General features: G+C 43.4%; 2 protein-coding genes and 1 long non-coding RNA gene across 4 annotated transcripts; 1 reads left to right on the top strand and 2 right to left on the bottom strand.

The window, feature by feature from the left end:
* The first annotated feature begins 116 nt into the window (after positions 1–116).
* LOC109405170 (adrenodoxin-like protein 1, mitochondrial) lies at positions 117–1,218 on the top strand. The gene is made up of 3 exons (XM_029879382.2): positions 117–390; positions 490–541; positions 605–1,218. The coding sequence occupies exons 1-3, from the start codon at positions 297–299 to the stop codon at positions 954–956; spliced, it is 498 nt and encodes a 165-aa protein (XP_029735242.1). The 5' UTR covers positions 117–296; the 3' UTR covers positions 957–1,218.
* Positions 1,219–6,653: 5,435 nt separating this feature from the next.
* On the bottom strand, positions 6,654–8,737 carry LOC109399451 (uncharacterized). The gene is made up of 2 exons (XR_002127544.3): positions 7,515–8,737; positions 6,654–7,446 (listed from the first exon to the last, which is right to left on the bottom strand). It is a non-coding gene; the product is annotated as an uncharacterized LOC109399451 (long non-coding RNA).
* A 1,664-nt stretch (positions 8,738–10,401) lies between these two features.
* On the bottom strand, positions 10,402–13,666 carry LOC109408035 (transformer-2 protein homolog alpha). Of its 2 annotated transcripts, XM_019681262.3 has the most exons (6): positions 13,209–13,664; positions 12,966–13,004; positions 12,832–12,899; positions 12,521–12,761; positions 11,643–11,974; positions 10,402–10,978 (listed from the first exon to the last, which is right to left on the bottom strand). In XM_019681262.3, the coding sequence occupies exons 1-6, from the start codon at positions 13,236–13,238 to the stop codon at positions 10,861–10,863; spliced, it is 828 nt and encodes a 275-aa protein (XP_019536807.2). In that variant the 5' UTR covers positions 13,239–13,664; the 3' UTR covers positions 10,402–10,860. The 2 variants fall into 2 exon arrangements, with proteins under 2 accessions (XP_019536807.2, XP_062709247.1); XM_062853263.1 differs by lacking the exon at positions 12,966–13,004 and having other exon boundaries at positions 13,209–13,666.
* Between the last annotated feature and the right edge of the window lie 10,763 nt (positions 13,667–24,429).

Below are 24,429 nucleotides of genomic sequence, written 5' to 3'. Positions count from 1 at the left end.
TCCGTGTAGGAATAATAGGTCTGTGGAACAGTAAACTTAACGAAAAGTTTAGCATTAGAAACTGTCACCGAAAGGGTTTCCCTTTTCTCTTCCGAGTTTGTTTTGCTTCCCAAATTCGCAATGCTTTCGGATCGGAACGGTTTTGATTCGCAGCGCCTCGCAACTCGTTATCAGTATCAATCCGCAGTTTCGATAGTCATTCGTGAGATAGTGCGTATACTATCTCGAGGACGTTTACTCATTTTATTTTATAGTTTAGTAGTAGATATAAACGCACCATAGAATCAATTTCAACAATGTCAATCTCAACCAGTGCACGATACTTGGCTCAGAATCTTTACAGCAGCTGGTACTGCTTACTCATTCCTCGCAATGTTCATCTCTCACGATGTAAGCTTACTGATTGAATCACGCAGTATGATGTGATCTGTGACTAAATCGAAATCATATTACGAAATTTGTATGATAAAAAGATATTCATTGTTTCAGATCTCTTGCATGGAGAGTATGAATGGCAGGATCCAAAAAGCGAGGATGAAGTGTAAGTACCAGCTACTAGGCAAGAATCATCTTCGAGATGACTAAATTTTGCGTATGCTTCCAGGGTCAACATCACCTACATCGACAAAACCGGAAAGCGAATGCCGGTTCGAGGTAAAGTAGGTGACAATGTCCTCTATCTAGCCCACCGGTTCGGCGTCGAAATGGAGGGCGCCTGTGAGGCTTCGCTAGCCTGCACAACGTGTCACGTGTACGTCCTGGGGGACTACGGGAGCAAGTTGCCACCTTCGGAGGAAAAAGAAGACGATCTACTAGACATGGCTCCATTTTTGAAGGAAAACTCCCGACTGGGTTGCCAGATAGTGCTAACCAAAGAGCTGGAAGGTATGGAACTGCAGCTACCGCAGGCGACGAGGAATTTCTACGTGGATGGACACAAACCGAAACCGCACTAGGATAGGGCCGTTGTTGGGAACCCCATTGTGTATAGGGCAGCGAATTTTGTAGATATATTATAATAGCTAGTAGTTACTATACATTGTTTGAAGACATATTTCGGTTTTAGAGTATGGAAATATAAAAATAATTCTCAAATTTGCTACAGTAAAGTAGGTACTGTTATGACAAAAAAGTTTGTGGTTCCTGACGAAATACTGAAAACGCCAATTATACACCAGTAAAACTCATCAGCAGTTCTTAGCAGTGATACTCAAGCCTTTTTTCTGCTTGTATCGCAATATCAGTATAATACTGCCCCCACTCGCATAACAGTCCCATATGAATAGGAAACCCAGCAAAGATAGGACTGTTATGCGAGTGGGGGCAGTATATCGAGTTGAAAAACATACAACCCGTTATTTTTCATTATAAGGCAGTGGCACCAGGTGAAGTGCTACCCGTCATAAACATGGGATATCTTCATCTACAATGGGGCACGTTCGGTGTAGTACTAGAATTGAAGTAATGAGCTGAATTTTTGTATGGTGAGAAGGTCAATTCTCTGTTTCTGCAAAGAAATGGTTCAAAAAGCGTGGGTATTGTGATTCTTTGTCTAATTTAATGCTGCTTGAGCAAAACTTTGGATAACTTTGTTGTTTATGTTGCAAGAAATGGAGAAAACAACAACACTGTTACCCAAAGTTTTGCTCAAACAGCATAAAATTAGGCAAGGAATCATAATACCCACACTTTTTGCACCATTTCATTGCAGAAACGGAGAATTGACCTTCTCACCATACAAAAATTCAGCTCATTACTACAAATCTAGTACTTCACAGATCTGTCCTATTGTAACACGACGACCCTGATTGAATATTGCAGCATCCCGAAAAAGTTTGCCATCATCTGAAAATCGCATAATTCAAGACACTATATCTTGAAATTTATAGCTTCTATCAAGTTGCGGTCTTCGGCAGTATTTAGATGACTTCTGGTATTAAGTAGGTTTAATTGTTGATGCGTGGTATATCTTGTGATTATCTCATGATCCAGACCACAGCAAAGTTGTTTTGAGACCTCATGCAAAGAATAAGAATATCAAGAATGCCCACTCCGCTGATGCTCGGGGGACACTATCGCAGCGCTATCTGCGGATGAAAGTTCAACCTTCATGCGTTAATGTGCGTTACTGATTGTATGCAGATACCAACACATGCGCACACCACCTTCTTTTATTGCGCGCAAACCCCAAAATTTTATTCCCACCTTTGGGTTTCCGCGCCGAAGACCCAGCGCCAGATTCGGCGACAAAGAAAACTGACAGCAGTCGCCGGACAGTTGGCAATCCTGATATTTGACGGCGGCCGCCCAGTAGGCATGGGAGTGGATTGTTGTCACGCAAATAGATATTTTCGCTGAAAATGCATGTGTATTGAGTTATTGTTGACAGATTTTCTGCAGTGTTAGTGTGAAATTCAGCGATTTTCTGTATCGCGTAAGCCTTCGCTGGAAGAAAACGTCATGTTGTTCAGCGAAGCAAGGAAAATTTTCAGTGAAAAAAGCAATATGATAAATCACGAACACTGTTACACCTTGATACGCTTAGAGAGCGGCACTTGTCTTGTCGCTTGACGTTTACATACAAAAGGGCAAGAGAGGGCATTCTTTTTATTTTTATTCTTTGCCTCATGGCTCTCAACTGGCTTGTTTGGTACGCAATTCTACCGCAATGTGGTGCTAGTGTGCATTCAAAGTATGTATAACATTTTCGCATGTACATATCTCATGATCCATACCACCGTGAAAGTTTATAACTGCAGCAAAGTTGTTCAGAAGTCTTAAGGCTCTCAAATGATGAAATATTTGGTACGCAATTCTTCTGCAACGTGCGCATTTAAAATATTTCACGGTTTGGTGGACCACTCTGATAGTTCATGTTTCCTGCAAAGTTTTTCATAGACATTACGGCGCACAAAAAGTAGAATGTTGGCTACATAACTCAACAGAAACGTAGCGCTAAAATGTGCATATTCAGGCTTTTCCACTTGTTCGATCTTAGGATCCAGATCACTTAAAAAATTAATGTCTTTTGCAAAATATGGTACGCATTTCTACTGGTAAGTGTTGCTACTAGCTCGATTTGATTCTGAAGCCGTCATTGATACGGATTCTTCATTCCTTCTTTCCGTTTAAACGATAATCAATCCCATTGGATGGGGATTAGGAAGGGGATGAAATGGGAAGAGGTACCCTAGAAGAGGGAATCAATGCATAAGCGTGAAGAGAACCTCAGAAGGGTGTTTATTGGCGGTACACGCTATATGTCTGAACCAGCAGATTATAAAATATTGAATGTGCATCGGGTTTCTTTCGACCAGACATCAGTATTCAAGCTATATTTTCATTTGCAGAAGGTTTCAATCGGTGAAAATTGTTCCATACATTTTGTATGGGAGAGAAATTTGTCAAAAATGAGAATTTCATGCATAAAAAAAAGATGAAAAAATCAAAATTTCTCCGATGTAATATTTTAAAAATTTCTGCATATGATAATATGGCATAAATTCTGATATTCTGTGAAAAAAAAACCTGAAGATTCAATTTTTATAATCTGCTAGTTTAGCCATACCGTGCGGTAGCTTGTAACACCATGCGACTTTCAATATGACTTTGAAAATCCAATTTTCAAAAGCGTCCTCAAAATTCAAGAAACCACCCAAGCAAAAACATGTTTGAGCGAGTGCTTTCTTGGAAGCGTATACAATAGGGTGTCCCGAATTAGAAAAAGTGTCAAAAAGTTAACTTGCTCACCCTTAGAATAATATATAAGGGTCTTAGTAACAATAGTTCCATACACGAAAACTCAATCAAAAAATATTTAGAGGTTGCACGCATCGATTTTATGAAAAATAAACGTTTTTTAGTATTTTTACCAAAAAATGCTAATATGAGTTGAAAAATAAAAGAAATAAAAGACATCAATCTCAGTAAATCATAGTTCTGGATACCGGAAACAATGTTTGGAGGTCATCAAAGTTGATTTCATATATTTGGCAAAAGTTAAAATATCAAAAAATCGCTATTTTTACCATTTTTTTCAAAAATGCTCAATTTATAAGGATTTTGAATTTTTTACTGCGATTCGCAATTCCCTTATTTTATAGAAAATAATATTTTAGATTGAGTTTAAATAAGGGCGAAAGTAACATGAGAGAGTTCTCTTCATCGACTCTCTCTTCTTCAAATTAAAGTGACAAGATGCAAGTATGGTTGAACTTTTTGGTCATAAATCGCTAGGTTGCGATGTTATCTAGCGTCTAAGTGTAAAAAAGTTCGATTGAATATGCATCTTGTCACTTTAATTTGCAAAAGAGAACTCTCTCATGTTACTTTCGCCCTTATTTAAACTCAACCTAGAATATTGTAAATATTATTTTTGCTGAAAACAGTTTTGAGCTATCTCCTTTATGGGTTGATAACACAATCAATGAAAACAATCTACTTTTCTTACTTTATTTGTTTTTGTGCATTGGTTTTTATGACTATCATGCAAATAAAACAGCAAATAACAAGTGTTTGACATGTTATGTTATACAAGTACACACTACACAGAAATAATTAGGTTACTTTGATAATTTCACATTGATTGTGCTTACCGGTTGAAAGAAGGACTCAAGTCAGACAACCAATTTGCATGTGTGAAATTCTGGGATATTTCTTGTGTCGATCGCTGAACAATGTTTACGTTTAGATTTGGGAGCGCTTGTTAAGCAAGCATAACCGTTCTTTCTAGTTATACCAGAACTACTGATCTAACATTGATAACAACTAAATAAATATAAAATAACTAATAAAAACTGTAAGAAAGAACAATATTGTTTATTGGTTATGTGGCCGACAGGGTACCCGGGTGAGCTGGGTTATAAAGCATTTATAAAGCACGGTGTAGAAAAAAGCAAAAAAAAAAAATAACTGTGAATGCACAAACAGCGTATTTTGTACGTTACTAGTGAATTCAATCACCGTATTATTCACTTGCTATTAGTGAACTGATTCACAATTTCTAAATACGCTGGACAGAATTGACAGTACATATTGATTATCTACTTAAAACGTATATCACTTGATTGTTCCAATCATCCCAACATTATTCACGGCTCTTTCCTAGTATCCTTTAGTTTTTTTTTATATATACGAAATATAGAGTTACTTTAAGCTTAAAGATTAATTTTTCTTCTCGTTTAATCCTCAAACAGTCGCGTCTTCGACCACCCTGAGAAACACGACCGACTCCGGGTTAAATATGCTTCTGCAATACCACAGTGTCTATATTTAGTTAAAAGCACTCAAGATTTGATAATGCAGCAATAACATACCGTATGTTTCAACCACTTCATATTTATATAATGAAAGAAGCAAAACTCTACAAGGTAACACAAAGGTTCACAAGTTATACAAAAGTTAACCTACGCAAAAGAAGTTTTTGGAAGTAGAACCTTTTGGGCAACACTGTGTTGCATTATTAAACCGTGGTTCAATGATTTATTTTATTTGATTCAAAGCACTTTATTTTTGAACACTATTTTTTTTTGCATGATTGGTGATAACGTAAGCTAGTTAACAAAATTTTGATGATCATGCTCTTATTTAACCTCAAATTGAGGACTTAAGAAGAGCAAAACTGATTATTAGCAGAACGACCTAATTATCCACAGGCTCCGTTTGTTGTTAAGAGGATGGTCCGTCCGTAGCGCTATTCTATAGCTACACTATAGGTAGCCTGATCGGGAAGTTACCATTGATGGTCAACTTCTAAACGAGATCAAAAAGTGCGCAGATCAACAGGAAACTTTCTTTCGACCTCTTATTGGTACGGATAACCTTCATTCCACCACAAACGATAATTGCAAGTGGCTTGTGACTTTTGCTGCTACTAGGAAGCGATAATCAGTACTTGTCGAATAATGGCAGCCAGGTGGAAGATTTGCTGAATGGTAACATACAATAAAGTTGTATCCAATTTAACATTCTTCAAATGAAGAATAATCTCTCTCTCTCTTCTTGGCGTAACGTCCTCATTGGGACAAAGCCTGCTTCTCAGCTTAGTGTTCTATGAGCACTTCCACAGTTATTAACTGAGAGCTTCCTCTGCCAATGACCATTTTGCATGCGTATATCGTGTGGCAGGCACGAAGATACTCTATGCCCAAGGAAGTCAAGGAAATTTCCTTTACGAAAAGATCCTGGACCGACCGGGAATCGAACCCGTTACCCTCAGCATGGTCATGCTGAATACCCGTGCGTTTACCGCCTCGGCTATATGGGGTTGAAGAATAATAAAGATGTTAATTAACATAGTTGTAAACTGTAAGCCTACTATCTCGCTTAATGTCCACAACTACCTAAAATTATACCTGCACAACTCCACATGTTATCCGGCATCACATCAAGAAATATTGTTCATATATTGTAGTATACCATTTGGCAAATTGTAATGGGCTAAACAACAATATGGCGAATAGGCTGTTAAGTTAGGTTACAATAAAAAATCGGCATTTTTCTCGAACAAAATTTTCGCAAAACAACAAGCCATAGGCATGTAGTTCATTTTCCGCGACAATGACAATAAATCGAATTGTTACAAATCAGTTAAACTATAAATTTGAGACAAAATTTGAAATATCTATGGAATTGTTCGTTTATTGTACAATGCGTTATTATCGACAGTATGCTTTATTGCAAGATTTTACTTATTTCAACTATAAGAATATCGTATTCAAGCAATTTGCTGTTTTCAAATAACTGCTATTGCAAGGGAACTATATAAGTTCCTGCTTGGGGAAACAGATATTCAAAAATAACAAAATGCCGACCAAAGCACTTCGGAAATGGCTAAGAATATGTTGGCTTATTATTTCAAAAAATATGATAATTATTTATTGAACGACTTCCGCACAAAGCAAAGCTAAAACTTTTAACTAGAAAAAAAAACCGCCAAAGGGAAGGTTCATTTATTACGTCCATCGTTTTTCGGGATTTCTAGACCCCCTCCCCCCTCTGTCACACTATTTTCCTATACCTAATACACGTACTGTTACACTTTTCTAGACCCCCCTCCCTCCCCCAAATCATGAACGTAATTTTTGAACGTTCCCAAAATACGCTGCACCATCCCGCTGTTCTCTTTTCTGTAGCCTGTGGTTGTAGGATCTGTTCTCGCGCGGAAGACGAAAGTGGGTCAGATTCGGATTCAGCAAACGTAGGCAAGCTACGGCACTAGAAATCCAGAATTAGTCTCGGTGCCGTTAAGAAACATACGGCAGTGGGCCGTACAAACTGCATGGTCGGCAAACCGGAACTGCATCACGTTAATGTAGTTCGTATACCCCCGGTGGGATACTCCTGGGGAACAACAAGCGAGTTAACTCGGTGTCCTGCTTGGAATCGGTTCAGTGCAGCGATCGTATCGGCATTCTCTTCTACAGCGCCTTGGCGGTAGCGCTGAGTCTGAAAGTTCGGAAGTTTGTGTGAGGTGAGAACTGGGGAAATCCAAAAGATTCACGATAAAAACTTACCTTTTCCGTTTCTTCCGATCCGATGCTAGGAGTTGATGGTTTCCTTGATGATTTCCTGCTGCAGCAGGAGAAGAAATCATCCCCGGGGTGGTTTGCTCACGGTCGCTGTAACGCTTTTTTTCTGACCAGCTCACCATAAACAGCGCGAAGCGCGAGTAAGAAAAACACGCATCACATTTGAAAAAGTCCTAAACTCCAAACTTGAGTTAATTTAAAATTTCAAAAAAGTTTATTTTTTTTTCTCAATTAATTTTAATCAAAAGGGCTTTCAACATTTCAAGCGAGCCATTTAACAATATTATGATGGGTTTTTGAAAGGGCAAATACTGACGGAATATAAATAATTGCACTATATTATAAGTTATTATTTAATCTTTTTTACCTTTTGATAAATTTTCAATGCAATTTATACTTCTTAATAGAGCGATTTAAATAATGTACATATTTGCAAACACATTTTGTCAGAATTTATTGTCTTGAGATATTCACTTATGAAAAATTATGTGAGAAATGACAGAACATACGAGAGCCTGCAGCAAAACATAGGGAATATAGGGCACTGCACTGTTTTGATTTTGTATGGGATTTTGACGTTTCGTGGCCTTGTTATTTACAAAATTTCTGTAAGAGTGAAAGAGAAGGAGATAATTTCATGCACTGCCCTATAGTCGTTCACAAACACAAACATACTGCCTACTCTTTGTCATGCTGTTATGCTAATGTTACGTATACTGCCTATGATCGCATATCAGTCCCATATTTGCTGGGTTTCCTATTCATATGGGACAGTTATGCGATCATAGGCAGTATAGTGAAATGTGTAAGTGTAAGTGTGTTGCGCAAATATAGAAGCCAACCATATGGTATGATGTGATCCCATATTGAAACAATATATGCAAATCCAGATCCCCATATCTTTCAACAATGATTGAACACAATAAGATATTGTCAATCTTTGGTATAGGTTATCCAAACTGTTATTTATGGTTAATAGCTTTAGGATTTATATTGTTCAACTTGAAATCCACAGTTTGTGATATGTTAACATTACCAGTAAGAGCCAATTTATTGTTTGGATTTTATGACAAATTGTATTTCTCTATGCGGGAGTCCAAGGCTTGTGCAGTCTCTGGTCCAATAACCACCGGTACTTTTACCATCGAAAGTCTAAACATTTGGTACTTACAAGGGAAGGTTACGATGGTGCCCCCTGGGGATTTCAACCGGACTATTTTTGTTGCATTCTGCATGTGGAAATATGAATAAATCCAAAGCCTATCGGGTGATGGGCCAGTGGTGTAGTCAGGAGGGGCCCCCAAAGGGGCAAATTAGGCAAAATATAACATTATTGAAAATGCTCAAACGTTATCAAAATGCAAATTTCAAAATTTATTGCAGTAGAAATAGGTAGAATATGCATGAATACATGATTTCGTAATAAATTTAATTTACCATAGGCGTTGCCAGGGTGAGATGGGTGATAAACAAAGTGATACATTTTTAATAAAATAACTTCAACTGGTTTTTTATCTGGCAACGCCTATAGTAAATTAAATTTGATATGAAATCATGTATTCATGCATATTCTGCCTGTTTCTACTGCAATACATTTTGAAATTTGCATTTTTATGACGTTTAAGCATTTTCAATATTGCTATATTTTGCCTAAATTGCCCCTTTGAGGGCCCCTCCTGACTACACCACTGGCCCATCACCCGATAGGCTTTGGATCTATCTATATATATAAAAATGAGTTTGAAGTCCCTTTGAGGCAACAAAACTCACGAACGGCTGAACCGATCGGGATGACCCTTGCACGGTTCGGTTCGTATTCATGGTGGCTGTGTTTATATGTACAAAAAGTTACGAAAATGAACTAGAAAAGCAAGAAAATTTATAAACTACTGATTTTTCATGAGCTGGGAAGGAGATCAACACGATCGGAATGAAACCAATCTAGAGTGCGGTGTTATTTTAAGCACAACAGTTGTCAAACCACCACAAGACGGACGGCAAGACAAAGTTTGCCGGGACAGCTAGTTTATTCATATTTCCACATGCAGAATGCAACAAAAATAGTCCGGTTGAAATCTCTAGGGGACACCATCGTAACCTTCCCTTGTTAGACAAGTAGATAAAAGTAGTATGTGAGTACAGTGTACAGTACAGTGGGTAGACATTGTAAACCTTCTACCTCTCTTTAGGCACCCTACACACCAGTCAAACGGTTTGACCAACATTGGCTCCGCCCCCAGGTTGGTGGTTGAGTTGGTGTTGTGTTTGACCGTGTGTGATGCTGTTTGACGAACCGATTTGGCAGTTCGTCAAACCGATTTGACGGTTGATCGTTTGGTCGGCAAAAATCAAACCAGTTTGATTTTACTCAAACCAACGGTGGGCGGAGCCAATGTTTGACGAACCGATCGTATCGTGTGTAGCGTTGTTGCACAAACATAGTGCGATTTCAAATGGGAGAAGATGTTGGTGCAACCAAAGTGACATGTTGGTGCAACACGATTTGGCAGTTCGTCATACGGTTTCAGAAACATTCGCTGGTTCGACCAACCTGGGGGCGGTGGCAATGTTGGTCAAACGGTTTGAGTAGTGTGTAGGGTGCCTTAAGCTGAAACATCAAGAAAACCCATTGCAATTTTGCATACAAACTTTAGAGGCACAAGTCTGACGCCATTGTGGTAGCCATGTTTGCATTATCTAAAGTTTCTTCTTAAATAGACACTACACCCAGGAGCAGGATTAACATAGTTGATGACTTAGGGACGTATCTCAAGGTTATAAACGGTTTCTCAATGGGTCTAGCATTAGGTAGATTGTATTGAACCCGATATAAAAAGTCATGGACATTTCGAATGTAGGTAATGGATAACTATTTTTGCTTTCATCTATCTTAAGGTTTATTGAAGGATGCATTGTTATTTAAGATTTTTGCATTATAGTCTCGACTACACTAAAGGTTTACCACGGAGTTTTCTCTGTACGTTTGTAGTTCTGTTAATTATAAATAAAAATATCGTCTTCATGCTCCGGCACTCCAAATGCGACTCTACATACTGAAACATTGACATTCTATTGGAAATGAGATGGAGGAAATGGTTCACACCCAACTAGCTAGCTTGTCATTCCACACAATTCGGCATTGAATCCGTTGATTCTGAAGAAATCGTATGCCGAATTGTACGCAGCTATGCATAGGGTCGATCGATATATTATGCTTTTGTGACATTACATTACGGTTGTGTGTTTTGTTCTACATCATCATTGCAGCGGGATGAGCAGGATAATTTCCTGGTAGGGGCACAGTGACAACCTGTGCCATGGGTGCCCACTGTCAGCGAACCCCTGCACCTCCGCGGTAGTAGTCACTTCGAGATCGGGACATGGCCGACCGATCGCGGCCACGCGGATACTCCGGAGCTGCATACCTCTCCTGGTAGTAGTATTCCCGGCTGGCAATGAAGAATCGATTGTAACAGAAAGAGTTCATATTGTTGTTTATAAGAAGCTCTAGTTCAGAGGTTTTCAAACGTTTTCATAGACATTGTTTCAAAAATTTCAAGTTTGAAAATATAAATAAAACTACCAACCTATTAATCTAGGTTTCGAAAGAAGTTTTCATAATGTGTACAGTAGATGTTACACTGTGTACTTCAATTCGGTTATTGCTACAAACTGTATAGGTAGAAAATGTCGCGAAATTTCATGAATAAATGTCATGATATTTTTCTATTTACATCACTTTCGGTGTAAATTTGTGTTTGTACGCATCACCAGTCCATAACGCTGATTAGTTGTGGATAATCAATGACATCACACATTAATAATTCCGAAGTGCAGTGAAATTAGCAAATAAAATTGACAAATAACATTTTTAAGACATTTCCTTGAACAGTTCTTAACAGACTCTTTGAAGTACGTACTTGTATGTAGACTTCTATCTGACAGGTTTACCCCGTTTGGTAAGGGTATTAAAGGGTATTAAAATGATCTTAACAACACCGATATTTCAACAAAAGCATCAAACATTAAATTATTTAGCATAAAACCGATTCGTGTTTGATCCCCCTGTAGGTTGAAATCACGGCCATTTCAGGACAAACTTTGCACACTTACCCGTTGCCGTAGCGTCGTGCCTCCCGTTCCCATCGTTCTCGTTCGCGAGCTTCCATCTCGCAGCCCTGGCAGTGGAAGTGGCCACCACCTGATGGTGCTGCCATAGTGGGTGGCCCTCGCGGAGGTCCACCCCCGTAGCCACCGCCTCTTTTCGGATAGCTGACCCTGCCATAGTACACACCCGGCGTGGGATCGTGAGGTTTTTCCGTTGCCGAGTAGTCGACACGTATCGGCCGGTCGCCGATTTCGATACCGTTGGCCTCAGTGTGCGCCACCCGGGCGTCCTCAGTGCTCTCGAAGTACACGAAACCGAACCCACGGGAACGACCGGTCTGTGAAGGGATGGAGTAGATGTATATTAGTAGTAGATGCATGGTTGTTATAGACATTTGAGAATCTTGCAACCCAGCTGCAAGATTTTGGTTTAATGTCCGTGTTATCCGCAAAGCAAACAAACTGACCGAATCTACTGAAAATCGAATGTCGGGTTACACATAACTTTTTGATACAAAGTTAAGTAACAATTGCCAAGAATCATGTCAAGAATGTTTTGAATATTTTATCAAAGAAAATAAGGGTTGAACAACTCTATTCAACATACGAATGTCATTGCATAACATTAGCTCGAACTTCTTTGATAGGTAAGCGCTTCTGCATAAATTGGAAACGTACATTGTTCGGGAGCGTCGTTAAAGAAATGCTAACTACTTCGCACATTTCTATAGAATTCTCCCAACATCGAGTGATGTTTTTGTAACCAGATGGTGTAATTGAACAGATCTTTTCCGATATCTTCGACAAAGCTGTCAACCCGTCATTGAACAGGTTTAATTCTGGTAATTTTTAATTCCTACAATTTCGAATCAAAAAAACTTTACCTTTGCATCAATCACGATGGTTGCCTTCTTCAGGGGTCCAAACTTGGCAAACACGTCGTAGAGCTCCGCATCGGTGGTATAAAGGTTCAAATTGAAGACCGCCAGTACGGCCTTGCTTTCGTCGTACTCGCTAGTGCCACCACCGTGGTGATCGTGAGCTATTGCTTGTCGAGTGCTGCGTCGGCCATAGCTGTCGCCACCGCTGCGGGCAGCATACTCAGTAGTTTCGCCACCGTAGGAACTGCAGGAAGGGAAGTACAAAATTTGGAGGATTTATAGATAATATAAGAAATCGAATATTTCTGACTTACCGATGGTAACCATCGTCACGATTTTCACGACGGTATTTCCGATCATGGCTACGAGAACGAGAGTTAGCCTACAGGAGGAAAAATACAAATGTTACAAAACAATACAGTTCGATCAATTTGAATTCCATATTTACCTCGCTTCCTCTAATAACTACTCGACTAGTTCGGACGACCTTGAACGAGAGTTGTGAAGATAAGTTTCCAAAGAAGTTAAATCAATTAAGTGTTATCTTGTTTATTTATACATTTAATCAATTTTCCCCATACAGATTCCTTTGGAACATTAGCTTCCTCCTGTCCCATCTGATAATTTTCAAAACCCTACACCTCATGGATCAAAACATCGAAAGCCCCAGAAATTGAAAACTGAACATTACCTCATAATATTGGCCCCTTGCGTGGCTCATTGTGGTGCTGCCCCTACTCGCACTTGATGAACTTCACTTTCCACTATAATTTCTATTAATGCAAATAAAACTGTTCCCAAAAAATGGATTTTACGGAGGAAGTTCTACCGCTGCCTGATGGATGATCGGTCACTGTCTTCTTTCACGGTGGATTGTTGTTATTGGATTTTGCTTTTTGACGCGTAAACAAGCACTCACGCCCTGCAAAGCATAGAGGCTAACGATTTTGTCACGCGACAAATGTTAATAATGGTTGCAGCTAACTCTCAGTAACTATTGCAAAATTCACCAGATTTCCATATATTCTCGGTTTTCATTAAAAAATGATTTTGATACCAATTTGTTAAGTATACATACATACTATTTTACAAGAGTTCTAGTAGAATTTTACCGGAGCAGTGAAGACGAAGTTTATCGTTGTCTCTTCGCACTCACGGATAATGTCGTTTTCGTTTTTGATTCAGTTCCAACCTGGGTTGGAACTGGATCAGATCACAGTTTCAACCCCAACCCGACTTCGGTTTCGCTTGTACTAAACTTTGTTTGACGTTGTTTGTTTACATATTTTCCGCCGATCCAGTTCCAACCCAGGTTCAAAAACGAATTCGACATAAGTAATACAACTTTTTGACAGTCACTCATTTCTGACGTTTAACCCTTTGTCTGTTCTAAAAAAAACAGGATTCTCCAACAATCGATCGGCGAGTACAGTTGTGAAATATTCTCAATTTAGTTGAAAATCGGAGTTTTCGCCTAGCGAACGTGGATTTTTCTCCAAATCCATGCGTCGGACCTAACTTCGGAAGTGGTGCGCTGTATAGTAAACCTGGTCCGCTGTACAGCGAACCACTTCCGAAGTTATGTCCGGATTTGGAGAAAAATCCAACCTTGTGAACCCGGTGTTTGCTACTTTCAATAAACATGAAATGGCAAACTCGCGTGTCATGCCTCGAGCCTGTGTGCTTGACAACAACGCAATAGTTGCTACACTCATCTCTGAACTAACTACTAGAGATGATGTATCTTTTGGAAATCTCAACACGAAATACGTCTATTGTTCGGTTTATTTACCGCATGAACCATCCCCTACGGATGCTTTCAAACAAATCATCGCATACTGTACTTCAAAAGGCCTTCCGCTAATAGGCTCCTAAAGTCCTATCGGGATTCTTGTTTTAAACCACAATATATGGTTCAAGAGTACATATTTACTCATTTTTTGACGTTTTTATTAACACCTGCTGACGTTTATTCACCTCTCTCTTTCAAGCATGCAGGCGGGATAGGATTTGTTTTCATCGGGAAACCTTTCCTGATGACAACAAATCCTATTCCGCCTACATGTTTGAAAGAGAAAGGTGAATAAACGTCAGCAAGCTCTATTAGCCTTTTGTCTAGTCCCTAGCTTATAACACATACTTTGAGTGATTTTTTTTCACCGTGTATGTCAGATAGGAACATTTTTGAAATCCCAGTGCGAAAAATGTCGAGCTCAGTCACACAAGGTTGACCTCAAATGTCAAAGTAGAACTATTTGCCATTTTACTTATTTCGAATTTTCTCATTATTCCTTTGTTTTTCAAGTTCGAGTAAAGTACAGTTCCGATAAGAATACCATGCTTGATCGTATTATTCAATATAATCGAGATTTCGTCTTTAATTTTAGGACCCTATTGTTGGCAGTTGTTGCCAATGCTCACCATATCATCTGGGGCAGCTCAGACATTAACTTGAGAGGCTCCAGTTTGATGGAGTACTTAAGTAGTACAGATCTTGCATTACTTAACATAGGCAACCGCCCAACCTTCATGGTATCTGCTAGAGAGGAAGTGTTAGACATAACGCTTTGCTCTAGTAGAATTAGTCACGAGCTGACCAATTGGCATGTGTCAGATGAAGAATCTTTATCTGATCATCGCTACATCCGGTTAGCAAACTGGGATCTTTTTACTGATTTGGTTGCGGCCAAATTTCATGGATACTCACCATCCATTGACACTCCAAGTGATTTAGATGATACCGTTGATACTACAACGACCATCATCGTGCAAGCTTTTGAAGAAGCATGCCATCTAAGGTATGTGAAGATCACAAGAGGAACCCCTTGGTGGAACTCTGATCTGGCGAAACTCAGGAAACAATGTAGAAAGAGTTGGAACAGACGACGTTCGACTGGTTCGGAGGCTTTCAGGTCGGCTCGCAAGGCCTACAGGAAAGCCCTCCGGTATGCTGAACGATCCGGCTGGAAAAACCTTTGTACAAATGTTTCCAGTTTGAGTGAAGCCAGCCGGTTAAATAAAATCCTTGCGAAATCTAAGGATTTCCGAGTTAACGAACTTCGTTTGCCAAATGGCGATCTGACTTCTGTAGTATATAAGAGTAAGCACTAAATAAAAAAATGAAATTGATTTACTCACCAATCATTGTTATTCCAATGAACTGCAACCCTCGAGATGAAAACGAATTTGGAACAAAACAAAACAAAATACTTTTGACGTTTCTCGGATTGCTGCGATCGAAAGCATTGAGCGATCTCAAAAAGTAAATCGACTACGATTTCTGTGGAACGTGTATAGAATATTAGTGTGGATCTTAAAATGAGCTTTTGTGGAATATTTGTGTGGATCTTAAAATGAGCTTTTGTGGGAACGGATGATCTTTTGTGTGTGCGTGAGAGTCTTGCGTTCCGACAAAAATGGATAAGGATGATTCGGAGTTGAAAGCATTTGAATGTATGCGTAAGCAAATGATAGGTACAGGATTGGTGAAAAACGGGCATTCAGAAAACTAACTTCGAAGCTATCGGACGTGCTGCAGATTTGTTCCGGGAAGAAAATGGACGGCGAAGAGATTTTCGGTCACCACAACTTCCTCTGATGAGAAAGTTCTGGAATGCTTATTCAGCAAACACTTCCCTGAATGTGTGGATATTACATCTTCGGATGAACCTGATGTCTTTTCTTGTAGTTACGATTCCCTGGCTTCGGCTCGGAGTATTGTAACTATAGAATCGATTGAGTGGGCACTTAATAACTTTGCTCCTTTCAAATCTCCTGGGGCAGATGGGATTTATCATATTTTGTTTCAGAAGGGATTTGATTATTTCAAACATGTTTTGAAAAAATACTTGTTTGCAGTTTTGCTACAGGGTATATTCCCAAATCTTGGCGGGATATTACTGTGAAGTTTATTCCGAAAGTGGGTCGTGCGTCGTATGAAGAAGCAAAGAGTTTCAGACCTATCAGTTTGACCTCTTTTCTTCTGAAATGCTTAGAACGCATTGTCGATCATTACATCCGTGATGTTCATCTGGCCAACGTGCCTCTTCATGTGAACCAACATGCCTACCAATCTGGTAAGTCCACTGTGACTCTTTTACACAAGGTTGTTTACGATATCGAGAAAGCATTCGCTCAAAAGCAATCTTGTTTGGGTGTTTTCTTAGATATCGAGGGTGCATTTGACAATGTGCCTTTCGATGCCATATTGGAATCCGCACGGAGTCATGGTATATATCCAATGATTTCCAATTGGATTAATCAAATGCTCAAAAGCCGATATCTCTTCTCGACATTGCGTCTAGCAGGGATTAGGAAATTGAGTGTTTGTGGATGCCCCCAAGGGGGAGTCTTGTCACCGCTTTTGTGGAATCTCGTAGCAGATACGCTATTGAGGCAACTCAATAATAGCGGTTTTCCTACTTATGGTTTTGCCGACGACTACCTAGCATTGTTAGTTGGTATGTGTATCACCACCCTTTTCGACCTGATGCAAAACGCCCTTCAGGTAGTTGAGGGTTGGTGTCGCCAATATGGCCTTTCGGTTAATCCAAGTAAAACATCTATTGTTCTTTTCACGGAAAGGCGAAACCGTAATGGTGTTCGACCTTTGCGTCTCTTTGATTCTGAAATCGATGTGACTGAACAGGTAAAGTACGTTGGAGTCATTCTTGATTCCATGCTTTCCTAAACACCTCACATTGAGTTCAGAATCAAGAAAGCTTGTATGGCCTTCGGGCAATGCCGGCGAACTGTTGGTACAACTTGGGATCTAAAACCCAAGTATATCAAATGGATTTACACAACTGTGGTTCGGCCAATATTGGCTTATGGATGTCTTGTGTGGTGGCAAAAGGGCGAAGTGAGAACGATTCAATCAAAATTAGGCCATCTCCAAAGGATGTGCTTAATGGCGATATCTGGAGCGTTCTCTTCAACTCCCACGACAGCGCTCGAAGTTCTCTTTGACGTTGCCCCACTACACATTCATCTCAAACAAGAAGCACTTTCTTGCACTTACCGGTTACGGGTACTCGGTCTACTAGAGGAAACTCCTGTGAACCGCACATCAACACACACCTCGTTGTTTTCACTTTTGATGAATTGGGACAAAATTTTTCTTGCTCCAAGTGATCTTACAATTGCTTGTAATTTTCCACATAGGACATTTTCCACGACATTCTCTTCCCGGGAAGAGTGGACATCTGGTTATCTGGAAAGAAGTATTTCAGACGGCATCGTATGTTACACTGATGGCTCCCTTCTTGAAGGTCGAGCAGGTGCTGGTGTTTATTTTCGTGAGCTAAGGCTGTATCAGTCTTACTCACTTGGTAGACACTGCACCGTTTTTCAGGCCGAAATCGCTGCTCTTATGTGCGGAGTGCAATCAGCACTTCAGCAGCACGTAATGGGCAAAGTAATATACTTCTGTTCAGATAGCCAGGCTGCTATTAAAGCACTTGCTTCGGCCAACTCTAGGTCGAAGGTAGTTATCGCTTGTCGAACTCAAATTGAGGAGCTGAATTCAGCATACGCTGTTCACCTTGTATGGGTACCTGGTCATTCTTCCATCGCTGGAAATGAATTGGCTGATGAGTTAGCTCGCACTAGAGCATCACATGACCTCATTGGCCCTGAGCCAGCTATTCCGATATCGAAGTGTTGGGTACAGCTTCAGATTCACACCTGGGCTGCCACTCAACATAAACAATACTGGAATAGTTTGGGAGTCATGTCGTCAAACCAAATTGTATTGTACTGAGCCATCCCCAAGGATGGCGAAGTATCTTACAAATCTGTCAAAGCAGAATTGCATTGACTGGCCACTGCCGACTCAGCTATCACATGGCGAATATTCAGCAAGCTGAATTATTTGCATGTGATAGCTGTGAATCCGATTATGGAACTTCGTATCATTTGATATGTAACTGTCCAGTTTTTGCGCAACTGCGTTTCCGAGTACTCGGGAAACACTTATTAAGTGAAACTGACTTCAGAGACCTGAATATTCAGGATATTCTGTTGTTCTTAACCCGCTGTGGTAAAGAGCTATATACACACGCAGAAAAATGACGCTTGTTTAAAACAACAAAACGCATGGTTGATTTTCAAACCGAGAATTTACTTATTCCAAAGTTATATTTAATTGTTTTCATTTAGAGTTTCTCGATAAAAACAACCGATTACCATCATTTCATATAATGTCAAAAATTTCATTTGTTTCAACAAAATAAAAACCATAAACATGGTCGGAAAGCACTCACACATTTATAAAATGCTTACCCCAACATCGCCACAACGAAGAAGGTGCAGCAAATCCATCACGCCAACTTCCAAGTGCAGCAGGGGCAGCAGGGACGAAAGTCCTGGGGCCTGACGCACCCCCCCGCTTGCGAGTCAGCCGCGTAGTCGCCGGCTAAGAATAGGACTACTAACCCGAATTCAAGGTGTCAAGCGACCCGTGCTGAGGAATGAGTGATCGAGGGGGTGAAAAAGATGCTCGATCTTTAACGGAGCCTGTGGGGTACCTGGGCACCCCCCACAGTAAGCTGTCCCTTACCGCGGTAATGCAGGGCTCTGGCGTGGTGGACATTCTTTCCCGTGCTACTCGTGGGATTTAATCATGAAGTCAAATAGAAATCAGAATCTAGGTGGAAATAGTGGTGGGATCAACCCCTTCGCAAGAAGCGGGTTGATGAGATCTCCGACAAGGAGAAGTGAGGAGATAGGCGCTGGGAGTTGCGTACGCAGCTCAAGCGTAGGTGCTCCAGTCCACTTCCCGGCAAGCCAGCCGGTGGAGGTTATGGACGGAGCGTGGTTGTTGAGGGCCGTCAACCGAGAATCCAAAGGACGGTCCGCAATAGAGGTGGCTGAGCAGCAGCTTGGCAAAATCATCGACTTTGCGTCCACTAAGTCGAACATAAGCAAGGACCTGAAAACGGCCTTGCTTCGACTTAGGGCGTCGATCGACGATGCCAAGCAGGAGCACGCGGCACTCGCGTTGCTGACTGCTGCAGCAGCGGAGCCTGCAAATGAGAAAGTGCCGAAGTTTACCCAAACGGAGGCCTTCTCCTTCGCAGGAAGTCCGAATAAGGCGGAAGCGACTGCTCGCGACAAACGGGGCAAGCAATCGCAGAAGCGGGCGAGGCAACCGTCAGGCGAGGAGCTGTCTGGCGGTGCCCGCAAGGCCAGGCGAATCATTACCCCGAAAGTCGGTAATAATGCCGGAAGGTCGGACCCCAGCCAGGGTTCCCGGAAAGCTGGGAAGGGTGGGCCTGAAAAGGCTGGCCCGTCCCGGAACGATGGGAACAAAGGGTTGCGACCGCTAGTGGGCCCTCAACTGCCACAGAGTAGGGCGATCCAAGGGGAGGACCCCCCTTGGACGAAGGTAGAGCGGAAGAGGAAGAAGAAGGCGAATCCGCAGGTAGTAGCGCAGGACGCCAAGCCAAGGCGTAGGAGGGCAGGTGCCAAGCGCGAGAAAGGCGACGCTATCGTCATCAAGACGGAACAGTCCAAGTACTCGGACGTCTTGAAGATGATGCGAAGCGACGCCAAGCTTGAGGGTCTTGGAGCCGACGTACGCAGTATTAGACGTACTCGTACGGGCGAGATGATCCTGGAGCTGAAGCGCCAGAAGGAGCACAAGGGCGCCGCCTATAAGAGGCTGGCAGAAGAGGTCCTTGGTGAGGGTGTGCAGGTGAGGGCTCTGACACATGAGGCGACTCTGAAGGTCAAGGACATCGATGAGATCACCGAAGTGGAAGAGCTCGTCACGGCACTGCGGCAACAGTGCGATGTGCAGGTGGCCGCCGCAGCCGTTAAGCTACGGAAAGGGCCAGCAGGGACACAGATAGCTTTGGTTCAGCTACCTGTGGCGGACGTCAAAAAGTCCGTTAAAGTAGGGAGTATAAAGGTGGGTTGGTGTGTATGTCACCTGACATTCCACGAGCCACCAGAGGTTTGCTTCAGGTGTCTGGAACCAGGACACAAGTCGTGGGACTGCAAAGGCCCTGACAGGCGCAAACTGTGCAGGCGATGCGGCGCTGAAGGTCATAAGGCCCAAAGCTGCACGAGTCCGCCCATCTGCATGACCTGTACCGGGAAATCCTCGAACAACAGACATCCGATGGGTGGTCCAAGGTGCCCGGCCTTCAAGAAAGCCGCAGTGAACAACAAATCACAGTGGAGGTAACGCAGCTGAACCTGAACCACTGTGATGCGGCTCAGCAACTGCTTTGTCAGGCGGTTTCTGAGTGGAAGACGGATATCGCCATCATATCGGACCCATACCGAGTACCCGCCGGCAACGGCAACTGGGTCGCGGATGGGACCAGAAAAATGGCGGCGATATGGACGACTGGTAAATACCCCGTTCAGGAGTTGGTGTCTACTACCTATGAGGGCTTCGTGGTCGCCAAAGTAAACGGGGTCTTCTTCTGTAGCTGTTATGCGCCTCCGCGGTGGCCGATCGAGCAGTTCACGCAAAATGCTGGACCGCTTAACGACCGTGCCAACAGGGCGAAGGCCGGTGGTAATAGCGGGCGACTTTAATGCCTGGGCCGTGGAATGGGGAAGCCGTTTCACGAACCAGCGGGGTCAGATCCTGCTAGAAACACTGGCCATCTTAGATGTCGACTTGGCTAATGTCGGTACCAAGAGTACCTTTAGTCGAAACGGAGCGGAGTCAATTATTGACGTGACCTTTTGTAGTCCTGGCCTAACAAGTAGTTCGAACTGGAGAGTAGATGATGGCTACACTCACAGCGACCACCTGGCGGTTCGCTACAGTATCGACTACAATAACAGCAGACAGCGGATAGAAGAAGAGGCGGCTAGGCCAAGGCCAAGCCCTCGCAGGTGGAAGACATCATACTTCGACGAAGGGGTATTTAGGGAGGCGCTCCGCCGTGAGCGAAACTTAATCGGTTTAGACGGCGACGAGCTGGTAGCGGTGCTCTCACGTGCGTGTGATGCGACCATGCCTAGGCGAGTCCACCCTAGAAATGGGAGGCCACCGGCTTACTGGTGGACTGACGCGATTGCGGACCTGCGCCGCGCCTGCCTACGGGCTAGGCGGCGGATGCAGCGAGCACGATCAGAGGAAGAGCGAAACGAACGGCGGGTGGTGTTCGCCGCTGCAAAAGCCGCGCTTAAGACCGAGATAAGAGCAAGCAAAAAGGCCTGCTTTGAGGGTCTCTGTCAGAGTGCCAATACGAACCCGTGGGGTGACGCCTACAGGATCGTTATGGCCAAGACGAGAGGTGTGATGGCTCCTACAGAGCAATCTCCAGAGATGTTGGAGGGGATCATTGGAGGACTTTTTCCGCGTCATGATCCTAGTCCTTGGCCTCCTTTCGTAGGACAGCCGGGGACTGGGGCTGGCGATGAGGAGAGGGTCACCGATGTGGAACTTGCGGGGATAGCTAAGTCCCTTAGCGTAGGTAAGGCCCCAGGTCCGGACGGAGTTCCGAACCTGGCCTTAAAAGTAGCTATTGCAGAGGCTCCCGAGATGTTCAGGTCTGCTATGCAGAAATGCCTGGACGAGGGAGTTTTCCCAGAAGCTTGGAAGAGGCAGAGCCTGGTACTATTGCCAAAGGCGGGGAAACCACCCGGAGACCCGTCGGCATATAGACCAATATGCTTGATTGACACGGCGGGGAAGGTACTCGAAAAGATCATCCTCAATAGAATGTTGCGGTTCACCGAGGGCGAAAATGGTCTTTCGAGTAACCAGTACGGCTTCCGGAAGGGGAGGTCCACCGTAGACGCTATCTTGTCGGTTACAAAAACCGCCGAGAAAGCACTCGAGCCTAAGAGGAGGGGAATTCGCTTTTGCGCGGTAGTGACTCTGGATGTAAGGAATGCGTTTAATAGCGCCAGCTGGTCTGCTATTGCCGATGCGCTCTTGCGTCTGGGGATACCGGAGTACCTGTACAAGATTCTCGGAAGTTACTTTCAGAATCGTGTACTAGTCTACGACACGGAGGTGGGTCGGAAGTGCTTTCACATAACCTCAGGAGTCCCGCAAGGTTCCATCCTGGGTCCGGTGTTATGGAATGTCATGTACGACGAGGTGTTGAGGTTGGAGTATCCAGTGGGAGTGGTGATTGTCGGATTTGCCGACGACATTACGCTCGAAGTCTACGGTGAAACGATCGAGGAGGTAAAGTTGACTACCAACCACTCGATCAAGGTTGTGGAGGCGTGGATGCGGTCCAGGAAACTGGAGCTGGCTCACCACAAGACAGAGATGACGGTTGTTAACAACCTGAAGTCGGAGCAGCAGACGGAGATCAGTGTAGGAAACTGTACTATCCTGTCAAAGCGCTCCGTCAAGCACTTGGGCGTGATGATCGACGATAAGCTTACCTTCGGTAGCCACGTCGATTATGCCTGTAAAAGAGCCTCCACAGCTATTGCGGCACTGTCCCGGATGATGTCCAATAGCTCTGCGGTGTACGCCAGTAAGCGCAAGCTTCTGGCTAGTGTTGCTACATCCATACTTAGGTATGGCGGCCCGGCGTGGTTCACCGCGCTAAGTACTAAATGTTACCGACGGAAGCTGGAAAGTACTTACAGGCTTATGTGTCTGAGGGTTGCAAGCGCGTACCGTACCGTGTCACACGACGCTCTCTGCGTCATTACTGGTATGGTGCCTATCAGCATTCTTATCAGTGAGGACATGGAGTGCTTCGAAATGCGCGGCACAAGAGGCATACGCAGGACTGTCAGGATGGCCTCTATGGTCAAATGGCAGCGCGCGTGGGACAGTTCCACCAAAGGAAGGTGGACCTATAGGTTGATACCGAGGGTAGATAGTTGGATTAATAGGCGCCATGGGGAAGTCACATTCCACCTGACACAGGTCCTTACAGGTCATGGTTGCTTCCGACAGTATCTACACCGTTTCGGGCATGCGGATTCTCCCGAATGCCCAGTGTGCAATGATTTAGAGGAAACGGCGGAACACGTTTTGTTCGTGTGCCCGCGTTTTCGCACAATGCGTGACCGCATGCTTGCCACATGCGGGGAGGACACAACTCCGGACAACTTGGTCCAGAGGATGTGTAGGGATGAGTTTGGCTGGAACGCCGTTTCAACGGCTATTACCCACATCGTCTGGGAGCTACAGAGGAGGTGGCGCGTGGACTCGGAGAATGGCTAGTCCAGATGCAGTACAAGAGGTGGTCCAGGGGTTCGGAGTCGGCTTCGTAGGTCATACCGGTGCCCTGCGGTCGAAATCGACCCTTACAACGATTAAGTGGCCGCGGAGAGGAAGTCCCGGTAGCGGTGCTGTCGTGGCGTCGGTCTACTGGGTTGGATCCGAGCCCGCGGTTGGAAAGGGGTCCCCGGCAAGGGTCGGGGTAGGTGAGATCCTGCTGTCTGCAACCTACGGGTGCATCTGATAGGGCCTGAAGGGTAGTGATACCCTTCCTTTGCGGGCAGGTCAGATCGGGTTGCACGTGGGCATCAGTTCTTGATGTCCGCTCAGCAGTAGGGCGCGGGCGGGGTTGACCCTGCCCGCCTTCCGAGGACAAAGGGAGTGGCGAGGACCACTCGGGAAACTGGCTAAGCGCCAGCATGCTACCGTGATGGACTCTCCAAAGCGAGTCATCGATGTTCGTTGCTGCAGGCTACGCAGCTAACCTTGTGGGTGCGATGTGCACTAGCCCCTCTCTGAAGCAATACCTTCTTGGTGGTTCCGGAGAGACGTAGGGTTTGGCGACCATAGGAATGGTTTAGTGGGTACGAGGAGAGAGTAGTCCTGGATTTTACTTTTGTTGTAGAAGACGGCCTGTCAGACCTACACTACCCTAACCTTCTGTTAGGGTGTCTGTTGAGCAGATTATCCCCCTATGGTTTAGAAGGAAAAAAAAAAAAACTTCCAAGTGCAGCTTTGGCCGTGATGGATA

Source organism: Aedes albopictus, chromosome 2, assembly GCF_035046485.1.
Source record: "Aedes albopictus strain Foshan chromosome 2, AalbF5, whole genome shotgun sequence".
Classification (NCBI taxonomy): domain Eukaryota; kingdom Metazoa; phylum Arthropoda; class Insecta; order Diptera; family Culicidae; genus Aedes; species Aedes albopictus.
This window is presented reverse-complemented; position numbering and strand designations above follow the sequence as displayed.

What these genes read in the sequence shown, in the direction of transcription:
- LOC109405170 (XM_029879382.2), top strand. Translation starts at nt 297, where the DNA reads ATGTCAATCTCAACCAGTGCACGATACTTGGCTCAGAATCTTTACAGC. An exon ending in CAATGTTCATCTCTCACGAT is followed by an intron (nt 391 to 489) that starts GTAAGCTTACTG and finishes TCATTGTTTCAG; the next exon opens with ATCTCTTGCATGGAGAGTAT. An exon ending in CCAAAAAGCGAGGATGAAGT is followed by an intron (nt 542 to 604) that starts GTAAGTACCAGC and finishes GTATGCTTCCAG; the next exon opens with GGTCAACATCACCTACATCG.
- LOC109408035 (XM_019681262.3), bottom strand. Translation starts at nt 13,238, where the DNA reads ATGAGCCACGCAAGGGGCCAATATTATGAG. An exon ending in CAAGGGGCCAATATTATGAG is followed by an intron (nt 13,005 to 13,208) that starts GTAATGTTCAGT and finishes CTCTCGTTCAAG; the next exon opens with GTCGTCCGAACTAGTCGAGT. An exon ending in CGTGACGATGGTTACCATCG is followed by an intron (nt 12,762 to 12,831) that starts GTAAGTCAGAAA and finishes CCCTTCCTGCAG; the next exon opens with TTCCTACGGTGGCGAAACTA.